The sequence below is a fragment of the Petromyzon marinus genome, chromosome 35 (genome assembly GCF_048934315.1).
Source record: "Petromyzon marinus isolate PM22_M1 ecotype Great Lakes invasive population chromosome 35, UKy_Petmar_22M1.pri1.0, whole genome shotgun sequence".
NCBI lineage: Eukaryota > Metazoa > Chordata > Hyperoartia > Petromyzontiformes > Petromyzontidae > Petromyzon > Petromyzon marinus.
This window is the reverse complement of record NC_133701.1, coordinates 2357542-2369953: the sequence shown is the minus strand read 5'-3', so window position 1 is coordinate 2369953 and position 12412 is coordinate 2357542. Positions and strand designations below refer to the sequence as shown.

At 48.7% G+C, this 12412-nt stretch overlaps 1 protein-coding gene across 1 annotated transcript; it reads left to right on the top strand.

Annotated features, from left to right (window-relative positions):
• The first annotated feature begins 4846 nt into the window (after nt 1-4846).
• Nucleotides 4847-7599, top strand: LOC142929793 (trypsin-like). The gene is made up of 4 exons (XM_076071758.1): nt 4847-5187; nt 5951-6201; nt 6907-7121; nt 7384-7599. The coding sequence occupies exons 1-4, from the start codon at nt 5042-5044 to the stop codon at nt 7531-7533; spliced, it is 762 nt and encodes a 253-aa protein (XP_075927873.1). The 5' UTR covers nt 4847-5041; the 3' UTR covers nt 7534-7599.
• The last annotated feature ends 4813 nt before the right edge of the window (nt 7600-12412 follow it).

Here is a 12412-nt window from a genome sequence, read left to right as displayed (position 1 = left end):
TGAGCAGAGGGTCAGGGACTCCAAAAGCACGAAGAACAGCCCAGAGCCCAGGCCTACTGATGGTATCATAGGCCTTGACCAGGTCAATAAAGCAGAGATGTAGGTCTTGTTGGAATTCCCTACACCTCTGCTGTAGCAGACTGACAGAAAATATGGCATCTGTGCAAGATCGCCCTTTCCTGAAACCGCATTGGGGCTCCGCAAGCCTCTCCTCAGCGTGCCTGGCGAGGCGATGTTGAATAATCCTTGCCAGGTCTTTTCCGGGCACACTGAGTAGTGAGATGCCCCTGTAGTCGTTACAGTCTGTGCGGTCCCCCTTCTTAAAGAGGGGGACCACCAGGGCATCCTTCCAATCCTGCGGAACCCGTCCAGTGGTCTAGACTGTTGTTATGATGTCAAATAGGGCAGTCTGTGCACAAACGCCACCCTCTCTCAGCATTTCGCTTGGGAGATCATCTCTGCCCGCTGCCTTTCCTGGTCTCAGACTCCGCATCGCCTTCAGTACGTCCTCAACAGATGGTACTTCAGCCAGCCACTCACAGGGGGTGACCTCTTCCAATATTTGAGACACTTCAGCCTCAGCAGGGTCATCCTCACTTTGTGCGACGATGTTTTGCTGGCTGAGGGATTTTCCCTCCCCCAGGACCTCACAGAAATGCTCAGCAAATCTGCAAACCTGTTCCTGAGGGTCAGAGATTGGATCACCGTTTTTTTCCCCTAATGATGGTAATAGGTGTGGCGCTGCAGGTTACTTTTTTGATGGAGTTAAATAGAGATTTGTGATCACGGGCCACTGAGGCAGACTCCAACTCCTCCGCAACCCGTGACCACCACCCATCCTTGCAGCGCCTCATGGCTCTCCGAACCTCCGAGCGAAGGCTGCGGTAAGCCTCCTCATTCTCTGACGTGGGATTCTGTAGCCGATGATATTCGGCCTGTAGCTTTTTCTCAACCATCCTGAACACCTGCTCTGTCAGCCACTGTCTCTGGGGAGGTCTGGACCGCTTACCCAAAGCAGCCATTGCAGTTGCATGAGTCACAGTCCTAAAACTCGCCCATTTACCCTCGACATCTGGAGGAGTGGGGGACGATGCCAATCCCAGCTGCAAGCGATGATGACATTCTCGCTTGCAACTTTCATCAGATAACTGAGACCAGGCCACTTTAGGTTGGAATGGGGTCCTGGGTGTACACCCACTACCGGAGTGGAAGAATGGCAGGCCCATCTTACAGATAACTTTTCGATGGTCAGAGGGCAATTCAGCTCCACGGTAGGTCCTGGTGTCAAGGACATGGGCTCTGATCCGCTGGTCCGTCACTATGTAGTCCAGCAGATGTTCTTGCTTGGACCCGGCATGCATCCATGATGTTGTGCCAATGTGCCGATGCCGGAACAGCGTGTTGGTAATTACAAGCCCATGGGCTGCACAAAAATCTAGCAGCCTCCTACCGTTGTTATTGAGCTGATCTGGCCCATGCCCTCCAATCACTCCAGACCAGGAGCCAACATCATGACCAACTCGGGCATTGAAGTCACCCAAAATGAGGACTCTATCTCGAGGTGCCACTTTAGCCAGCACCTGTGACAGGACGTCATAGAAGGCATATGACTCATCGGCTTTGCCTGCATCCCTCCACGGATGTTCGTCTTCGGTGGGGGCATAAGTAACCACGACCACCACTCCTCGCCTCCGGTTGATGGGAAGGCGAGCCCAAAGCAGCCCGGGGCTTACAGCTTCCCACACCTCACTGCCACGCTCCCACGCCCCCTTCATTATTTTGTTCAAAAGAAGAGCCACACCCTGTTGTTTGGCAGTCTGCTGCCCCGAGTAGAGGACTGTCCACCCCTCATGGTGGCAGGAGCCAGAACCGGTCCACCGGACCTCCTGAATGCCACAGAGATCCAGGTGGTACCGGTCCAGCTCCCGACAGAGGAGTGGCAGCCTCTCTTCCGCAGTGAGCGTTCGAACATTCCACATGGCAATCCGTAGTGGCTTTTAGTTGTTTCTGGAGGAGCCCCGAGGGTAGACATTCAATCTCCTGGCTCCGCCAATTGGGGTTTAGCCAGGAGACGTCATAGATGCCTGTCCCCCCAGGGCCTAAGGCACAAGCTTATTAGTTACATATTTCAGTTTAACTCGTGGTTTAGTGGTAATTAATTGAACATGGAGGGGTTACCAGCCCCTCGCACCCGTCCAGAGCCCCCGTTTAGCCACTGTGGTGGACACAGACGCCATGAGGGGAGGAGCCAATGGGAATTGGCCCACCCCCCACAGCACTGTCCACGACAGAGTTGCCCGTCTGGCACTGCGAGGAGGTAGGGGGTTGTTTTGCCGGACGCAATCACACATGCACAGTGACACACGTAGACTAAAATGGACACACGTGTAAATTACTCAATAGAATATACATAGGAGGCATTGACTACAACTGCAAAAAACGTGGCAGGACCTTTCAGAAGAACAGTCATGAGACGCAGTGAGGCTCTCCTGGATAAACAAGCGTATTCGGATGCCACTGGAGTTATGCACTTTTAAATGCAGATTGAAGTTTGCTGTCCTTCCCCCGCACCTCTGATTAGCACAGTTGGCTACGTTCCGTGCGAAAGATGTTCAACATACATACTCATGATGATACTCGTTCATGAGAATTGCTGCATATGGTGGACGTACAGCTCAGCTGCCGACAACAGGACATCGTAGGAAACAAATGAAAAGCTCTTTGTGTGACTAGGCGAGAGTTGATTGAGACACCCTTTACCTGTTAACAATATTAACCATGGCACATGCAAGGTGTGAACAAAAAGAATGGAAAGTCATGTTACAAAACAGTGTCAACTTAGATTGTAGCTTTTCGTAGCTGATTCAATGATCTATATGTGATTTTGAAATGGATGTATTTGAAGTTGTTTGAAATAAGTCACACTGTAAGCAGCTGGGTTCTCGTTGAAACGATAAGGGAATATAATGCATGCTTTCGTAGGTGGTGATGTAACGGTGCGTACTGAAGCAGCCTCATGGGATTTTAAACTTCCCTACCTGATGTAGACCGGGTAGGGAAGTTCAAATTACGTCGTGAAAAGTCTTAAACCACCGTTGAGCTTTATTGGTTTGAATGTGATCAACACCTTGGCATGTACGAATGTTGCCTTTTAAATCGTCTTAATTTCATCAAGAGGTGGGGGCTTAGTTACGAGATTTTGACAAAGAATCTGGCACGTGGCCAAATCCATAAATATATGGATCAGTATTAATGTGTTTGACTTTCCAAAAAAAAATTAATGAGGGATCTGCTAAATGAAATATACTAACTTTGACAATGACACATTAGACTTTCTCTTCATGGTATACGTGAATATAGAAATGCAGTAATGTCCTTGGCATAAGTATAAAAGGCAAAGTTGCATCCTTTCAATGGATTTATGACAGCACCGCTGGCAGACTTCACTTAAAGGACCTCTAAATAGCCCCTTCAGAGGATATTATATATACTCAAGTATACTTACGTTTATATTCTTAGTTTTTTCGGTAAAGTCACGTTGAAGAGAAACAACAAAATAATAAAATATATATAAAACAATAAAAAATTCTCACGACGTTTCGACCATAACTCAAACGGTCATCTTCAGGTGTGTTGGTATGCAAACCAACACACCTGAAGATGACCGTTTGAGTTTTTTATTGTTTTATATATATTTTATTATTTTGTTGTTTCTCTTCAACGTGACTTTACCGAAAAAACTAAGAATATGAATTACTGCAGTCACGAAAGCTTTAAATCAAAATATACTTACGTTTGTCTTAATTTTATAGGCACCATCTCCACCAAGTATGAGATCATAACCAGAACAATATAAGCCACGTCCGTGGAAAAATAAAACAATAAATGAAACCAATTTTTACATGTGGAATCGCTGACTCGCTATTTGTCGTCTCAGGTGGGAAAATATCGACGAGTTTAATGAGACAGACATAAGGCATTGGGTAACGTAGAGATGAGAATAAAGCAATGATATGAGGGCTCTCAACGGGTATAAAAGTGGACCACCGGCAGTGGTTCAGCATCGTCTTTCAGGATCTTCACTGCACAATGTACGGACTCATCTTTGCTCTGCTCGTGGGCACCGCTGGTGAGACTTTGTGTAACTTCCTCTGCTAACTGGTTGCGTAGTGAATGGTTTTGGGTCGAACTGGGACCCATGTCCTGCAGAAATGGTCTATTTACGTATACTGAACTTATTTCGCACTGTATGTATCCAACCGTGCTAATCTTTGCCTATAGACATCTGGCAGTTTAACAGCATTGGTTTAAGCAGGGCAATGATGGATATCATTAGTGGTAATTTTGGTATCCTAATTTGGCGACGGCCTCCGCTAGGTTAGCTCAATGTGAAACACTTTGCGCCTCCTATGGTGATGTGCATCACCAAACTAACAGAGGAGAGGAAGGTGTGCTGCTTATTTGGCTGTGCCGGAAAGTTGGTCTTTGGCTAAAACTGAATTATACCCAAGTGCAAGATGGGACGAATTTCCGTTTTTGTTCCCAAGCGATCGGTGCTAATTCTAAATTCCTTCTGTGGGGCCCATATTGTCCATCAGACAAGAACGACGATTGAGCAAGTGATGCAACATTTCTAGTAACCATAGCGGAGTGTCTATTCCTGCTGGAAGTAAGCTTTGTAATTGTGTTGATGGTAACATTGGTGGTGATGATCATCACGGAGACAGCAGAGGCGGATCAATAATATCCCCAAGAGGGGTATTCATGAATGTCCATACTTTTAAATAGGGGCTTACATTAATAATTCGTTTTTTTTTTCTGGTAAAGATCAATGACAAAATTACTTTTGGACTCAGGGGGTGGGAGGGGGGTAGCATTGCCTCCATTACTTCCATTGGATTCTCCATTTGGCCTTATACACGATGTCGATAGTCATGATCCTGTTGACGATTAACCTCACGATGAATGTTGGGTCTGAGTAATTGACCGTGGCCAGGATACTAATTCACACTCTGCTTCGCTGACAGCGGCGGCCCCATACATGTATGAGGACCACATCGTGGGTGGCTCCGAGTGCGCTGCCCACTCGCAGCCGTGGCAGGTGTCCCTCAACATCGGATACCACTTCTGCGGAGGCTCCCTGATCTCCAGCGAGTGGGTCGTGTCTGCCGCTCACTGCTACATGCCGTGAGTTTGCTGCGCGCGGACCTGAGCTAATCTCGTTGCGTGCTGCGTGTCTAGTGGTCTCAGTGAAGTAACATCGACTTGTGTAAAATGAAGTGTACACCTACAACCTGGTGATCACGACCTTATCTGAAAAAAACTTGAAGCTCATGTTGTTGAACTAAGACCTAGCAACAAATAATATTTACTTGAGCTTCACCGATGGGGCAGCAGTGTTACAGCTGGTAATATGAAGAAGCCGATCATATGATTTTGAATGAGACCCATGCGAACAAACGAGAAAGGGCTATGATCAGATTGCAAAGGTATGCGACATCCTCTTTCCACAACAAGGCGATGTGCCCCAGAAGTTTGTTTTCTTTAGACGATTATACCAAATAGTTACAGCACTTGGCAATCTACCACACTGGTCAATTTGAGTCTGTGACTGTGGGAAGTGTAGATATGATGGCATAGAATTACAGTACAACCATTCTTACCATACGTGCTAGTTGTGTCATGTTGATGCTTGAACTTACCATTCGGAGCTTGACCATGTACAGTTTTGTTTGGATTGTTTTCTTCGTGTTTTATTGTTATTGCTGTAACCAGGTTTCTATTGTGTGACCAGATCCCCATAAAGGATTAGCATTCATGGGCCAATGGGTTTTACCTGTGCCAAAATAAAAAGCCCCAAAAAACCTAAAACCGAAATTTAAGCGATCCCGTATGAATAAAAATCATCATCACTACTGTCATCCACTTCCTCCACCCCCAGCGCGCCCAGCATCTCTGTGCGCATTGGCGAGCACAACATCTTCGCGTCCGAGGGCACCGAGCAGTGGATCCAGGCTTCCAAGGCGATCCCCCACCCCCAGTACCACTCGGCCACCACAGACAACGACATCATGCTCATCAAGCTGTCCTCGCCCGCCACCCTCAACCAGTACGCGCAGGCCGTCCCGCTGCCCTCCTCCTGCGTCGGCACCGGAGTCATGTGCACCATCTCCGGCTGGGGCGCGACCCAGACCAGCGTCGGTGAGGACACGGCGCTTAGACGTCCGCTTACCCTGGAAAAGCCATTTAAGGAAGACTTTTTAAAATATTTTACAATGTCGGTTTCATTGTTGCTCTGTTTAGCTCTCGGATGTGTTTTCTGGCTGTGCCACGTGGTGATCGTCATGACGTCTACCGTTTCGCTGTACTTCTTGGGAGTTCCCAACACTACTGGTGAAGTTCGGATGTTATGCCGAAGAGCACTCAGTACAACCCAAAAACATATCAGAGATATTATTTGATTTCATCTCCATACAGGCTGACACAACACTTATACATTCTTGTACAATGGTAAGTTCATGGAACTCTGTCTAGTGATATTTTCGTTGATTTTTTTGCAATATTTATAGCTAAGGGTTGAATAACAGTTCTGAGCATGAGGCAGGCTTGATCTGGAGTTTAAACTGGACTAAGAGTTGTAACTAGACTTGTCCATATCTGTTGTTGTTGTGGTCTGAGCTTGTGATTGGACACTTATGGGCACAGACCTCCCCCAGGTCTTCCTTTACTTTCTAAGTGTCTGTCCAGCAGTCGTCACGGAACTCTTTTCCACTCTCTTCCTCTGCTTACTTTTCCCCAGGTTTATAAATGGGCACAAGCTACCAACCCATTGCATTGGCTCTGCATTACTGGGACCTTCACGCTGAGTCCACTGAACGTTCTTCTGCTGCCCCTTCTGCTCATGAGTTTCTCCGTCCTCACGTTACCCCAATATCTTTGCCCAGTGCACCAATGCCTCACCACTGCCAACCGCGTGTCTCCATACAGGCAGCCCCGATGTCCTCATGTGCGTCCAAGCGCCCGTCCAGAGTGATACCTCCTGCAGAAACTCCTATCCCGGTGACATCACCAACAACATGATCTGTCTGGGATACCTGGAGGGTGGCAAGGACTCCTGCCAGGTGAGGTACCCTTAAGCGACTCGAGTTGATAAGTCTGAACGCGAGTATGAGCGTCGACCTGCCCTCTTGCTAGAAACCAGTGCCACCTCCACCAATCATTCAGATTGAGACAAAGTTAATTACGCTCTCAGCATCTCTTTCATCTAATTCAATATTAATCATGTAGTTTTTTTAACAGACATAAAGGTTGGCAACCATGGCATCTGATGCAGGAGCCAACTGCAAACTGCTGACCCTTTGACCTCTGATGCCGCCACCACAGGGAGACTCCGGTGGCCCCGTCGTGTGCAATGGCCAGCTGCAGGGCATCGTGTCCTGGGGTCGCGGCTGCGCCCTGCCCAACTACCCCGGCGTGTACACCAAGGTGTGCAACTACAACTCCTGGATCGCCAGCACCATGGCTGCCAACTGAGCGACTCACTCGGAAGCCACCTTGCCGAGCAACAAGCACCATGATGGTTGTAATGCCATGAAACGAAAACAACCTTTGAAATGTTGATGCCATCATGTTTCCTTCGCCTTATTTTCTTCGTAAAGTTGATGATCGAAACATCGCCTAGCATGGTACAATGGATTGAGTTGCTCTACTGCTCTGCAATCTACAAGCAGCGACGTAGCAGCCTATACAGCACAGGACTTCCAAACCCCCTTGGTATGGTGGCCCTATACCTCCTACCTGCAATCCTTGAATCAATAGTATACGTTTAAAAAACAAGTTTAGTTCAAATTGTTCATACCAATAAAGTTGGCAGTTTAAGTAATTTGCTTTGGGCATGTCGAATCGTTTTGCCAAGAATCAACTTATTTGAGTCGATACAAAGGAGGGGGTGATATGCAAATGAGATGGATAATGTCGGCTTCCCATTGGTCGATCCAAACTCCTCCCACAGCTCGACACAGGAGCTACAGCGTGACCCTGGGGCGCTCTCAGGGACGCTCGCAGCCAATCACAACCAGGCCATTGTCCTAATTTGAATATGACCCGCCCCATGAAAATAAATTCCTCTTTCCATCTCTCCCGCATGATTTAATAATCGATTGTTGGTAAATCGACCAACTGTTGAGGACTCGATGAACCATTCTGGCATAAGAGTTGATCGTCGAGTCCGGTTCACCTCTTGGGAGGGGCGCTGGAAACTTTAAACCGCACGGCGTTTAGCAGTCACCACGTGGTACCTTCGAACAACAACAACCGCCATTTACCACTAAGTGGCGGTGACGTCAACACGGCGACTGTGCCAGGCCTAGTGCACTTTAAGGCCGCGTTAAGTGTCGAAAGCTTTCTGACAGGTCACAGGACAGACCCAGGTGCCATGGGTCGACTCACTGAGATGACTGGCAGATGCACACCAGCTGTGTCCCTTACTGTGCCATCTTGCTCCATTTTATCCGCCCGGCCCTGAAATTCGTTGTTGTGAGCGTCGCTCCTCTGCCCTCCTTTGTTGTTGGAGGGCGACTGCCTCCAACTGAACTGTCATGTCCTTCACGACATAGGCACACACACACACACTCACACGGCCATTGACAGGGGGTGTGCTTTCATGTTGAGATATTTTTATCATCACCATCAAATTCACTGCTAGATGATGGCTGTCATTTTTTGTGATGTGGGGGCGCGTCGTGATGGGATGGGGAGCAGGTGCAGTTCACGTAACCACTTGCCACTGATGTTAGCCGCGCATCCCCAAGCCGCACCATTACTCATCCTGCTCTGCGGACATCTGTGAAAAGAGCTTTATAGCTCATCAGATTCCTTCAGGCTAAATCATTCTTCTGATTCTGAACTCAAATCCAAAACTCGGACTTAACACCGAATCGTCGAACCTCACCCGTGAATGAGCCGCCATCTCAGCGTCTGTTTGACATCCTCAACGAGCGGACGGCCAAGATGCACGCCGTGATGTGTGGATATTTGCTTTATGCGTGACTCTGTCGAACATGTGTTACACGTACTGTATGTAGAAGGGCTCGTGAGGAGACAGAGAAAGTCACTGCAGGTCACCCCCTCCTATCTCAAGCCCAGCTACAGAACTGTAGATAGAATCTCATTTTGTCATGGAAACCAGCAATATGTAACGTTCGCATAACGTAACCAATACACACATTCAAATAAATAACCTTTACACTGCTGGGTGGACAGAGACTAGGGGATTTATTAAATGTATCCCGTTGTTTCAACTGCCACACCGGGAGATTGAATCGAGAACTGGATTGCAAGTCGAGTATGCTACAGCATCTCCCGTCATTTCATACAATCGCACTGTTCATCAAAGCAAATCAAACGAGACAATGTCTTATACATTACAAAGTCATGGGAAACAGATATCTCGATCATTGCTTTCGTGAAATGCAATATCGTGTCATATCGTGAATATTTGATATTGCAGCAAGCAGAAGTTTCAAACAACAATGTGTAGTGAGTCCAACTGAGTCGCAGATGTTATCTTGGAAGCAACACTATTTATTAAACAACAGCACGCAACGTAACACGATCTACACACGGGTCTTGAATGCCCATCTAACCACGCTATGGCATAACTAGACACGGATCTCTATCCCGGTCCGGACCACAAGCTGGGTCCCGGACCGCGTGGCTAGAGGCTTCTTCTCCCCGACGTGGATCTTCGTAACACCAGCACACGAAAAACATTGAACTCTTCACGGGGCACTGGTTTTATGCCCCCGGGCTGGAGCTGGTTCCGCCCTTCGCCGCGCCCACATTCCAGATCTCTCGAGCTCTTTCTTGAAAGTTCCCGAGAGCTCTTGTGGACCACATGACCGCCCTGTCCACCAGTAGCTCCCCTCCAATATCATCCTGTCACATGTCAGCTGGTCAACCAGCGCATCGTAACCGTGGCTGGCTGACGCACCCTCTCGGCAAGCATAAGTTTCAAACAACAATGTAGAAGCGTGTAAAAAGCTATTGACTATTGTGCAAGATGCGAAAACCCTCACGAGTGTTAAGTGAAGATGTACATTGTGGTCCACTTGTCGTCGATCACCGAAACAATATACGTGACCAAATTTATTCGAATGACAGGCAACAGTGCTGCAGTGATATAGAACTGGTACGCAAGTACAAACGTGACCATAATTGTGAAAAATAAACCACACTTGATGTCATGAAAGTCATTTCGGAGTTTGATCCTATCACACCATTACGTAGAGTGATAAGATGACGACCCCAAACCTAACAATGTCCATCACTGTCAGATGTTACATGAGGGCATTAACATTGTATATATATTCGTGTTGTTTTCGGTAAAGTCACGTAGATAGAAAATAAAATTAAAACAACAGATAATTAAAAAAGATAAACATTTAAAGATAAATTAATAATAAATAAATACAAATAAAAGCAAAAAACCCACGACGTTTCGATCGCAACACAAGCGGTCTTCCTCAGGCGGAGAGAAACGAAGGGGCAAGCCTCCAAATGCAACTGCTTATCAGGGCTTTCAAAGTGGGCTGTGCAGCCAGCACAAATGTAGGAGACAATGGGGTGAGGGAGGGGGCAGAAACAGGGAGAGAGAGAGGGGGGATAGATATAGAGGTGGAGGTGAAGGCGAGGGCGCAGTCCAAGCATGTTCGACAATGGGGTGAGGAAGAGGGTAGAGATAGGGGGGGAGAGATGGGGGGGGGGGGGTTAGAGATGGGGGAGATAGAGGGGGTAAAGTAGTGACAATGGAGGGAGGGGCAGATACAGTGGGAGAGAGAGGGGGGGAGGACAGACATCGAGGTGGAGCTGAAGGCGAGGGCCCAGTCCAAATGTGTTAGACAAGGCCGGCACGGCACACCAGGAGTAGTTGGCCAGCACCACGCCCGGCCGCCTTTGTCTACCTAATAGCGATGTTTACACATTGCAGCAGTTGACATAGGAGAGGCCCAGGACCGGTTCATATAATCGTCGCTGGTGTTGGCCGTGAGTTGGAAACGAACCTGTGTCTCCAGCTTCGTCGCGCAGCGCGCTAAACGCTAAATTGCATTCGCTACAAATGACACAAATACATAGTCAAATATCCCCCGTATAGCCTTTAACAGACTGTTGGGGCAAGTGCTGTTAGCGAGCAGCTATGAAGGCCGGAACGGCACACGAGCGGGTGGCCGACCAGCACCACGCCCGGCCGCATTTGTCTCGCCAGTAGCGATGTTTACACACCGCACAAGATACTCATTTGAGGTGGAGTCGATCTAGGGGAGGCCCAGGACCAGTTCAGATAATCGTCACTGGTCTCGTAGCGCAGCGCAGTAACCTGTACCCTACCGCTCCCCAAATGACACCAACAACAACAACCGCCATTCGCCACTAAGTGGTGGTGACATCACCACGACGCTTGTGCCACTCCATGTGCACCTTGAGGCCACGTGAAGTGTCGAACGCCCGCGGGCAGGAGGTCACAAGGCAGACCCAGGTGCCACGGATCGACTTACTGAGATAACTGGCTGGTGCACCACCTGTGCCCCCTACTGTGCCAACCTGCTGTGCTTTAGCCACCCCGCGCTCCGCTCATTGTTGTGAGCGTCCCTCCTCCGCCCTCCGTTGTTGTTGGAGGGCGACTGACTCCAACTGCCCAATAGCGTTCTTCACGAGCCTCCTCCACAGAGGACGATCTGGACACCGCTGGTACCAGTCATCGGCAAGTCCACTCAGCTCCATGTCCTCCTGTACCACATCACTCGATCTCTCCTCTAGCCCGCGCCACGCCCGATTAGCCCCTTCAATCCGGCCGAACAAAAGCTGTTTCGGCATGGCGTTGGCTGGGCATGCGGGATACATGACCCAGCCAACGCAGCCTTGCCTGCCGTAGGAGCTCAACGATGGGACCTTGCCCAGATCTTTCAAGGATTTTTGAGCTCCTCACACAATCCAGCCTGGTTAAACCCAGGATGGATCGTAAGCAGGCCAGCCTAAATGTTTCCAACCGGCGAAGATGCTCCATTAAGATGGTCCACGTTTCGCAAACGTAGAGAAGGGAGGAAATGACCGTGGCCGAGAAGACCTGAAGCTTAGTGTGGAGTGACAGCGTTATGCAACCGTTGAAAAGATATTGCCGTTCGCCTGATTCGGAGCGAGACCTCTGCTGTTAAACTGGAGCCGGTCATAAGCAGACTGCCAAGGTATGGGAAACTCTCCACTCTCTCCACAACTGCCCCATCACCGATTGGGAGTTGTGGGGGTGGAGTGTCCGATGGTACAGAATACCCAGGCAGGTGCTTAGTTTTGGTGAGGCTAATGGCAAGGCCCCATCTCTTAGTGGCACGCTCCAGTCTCAGCAGCAGCGTCTGCAACT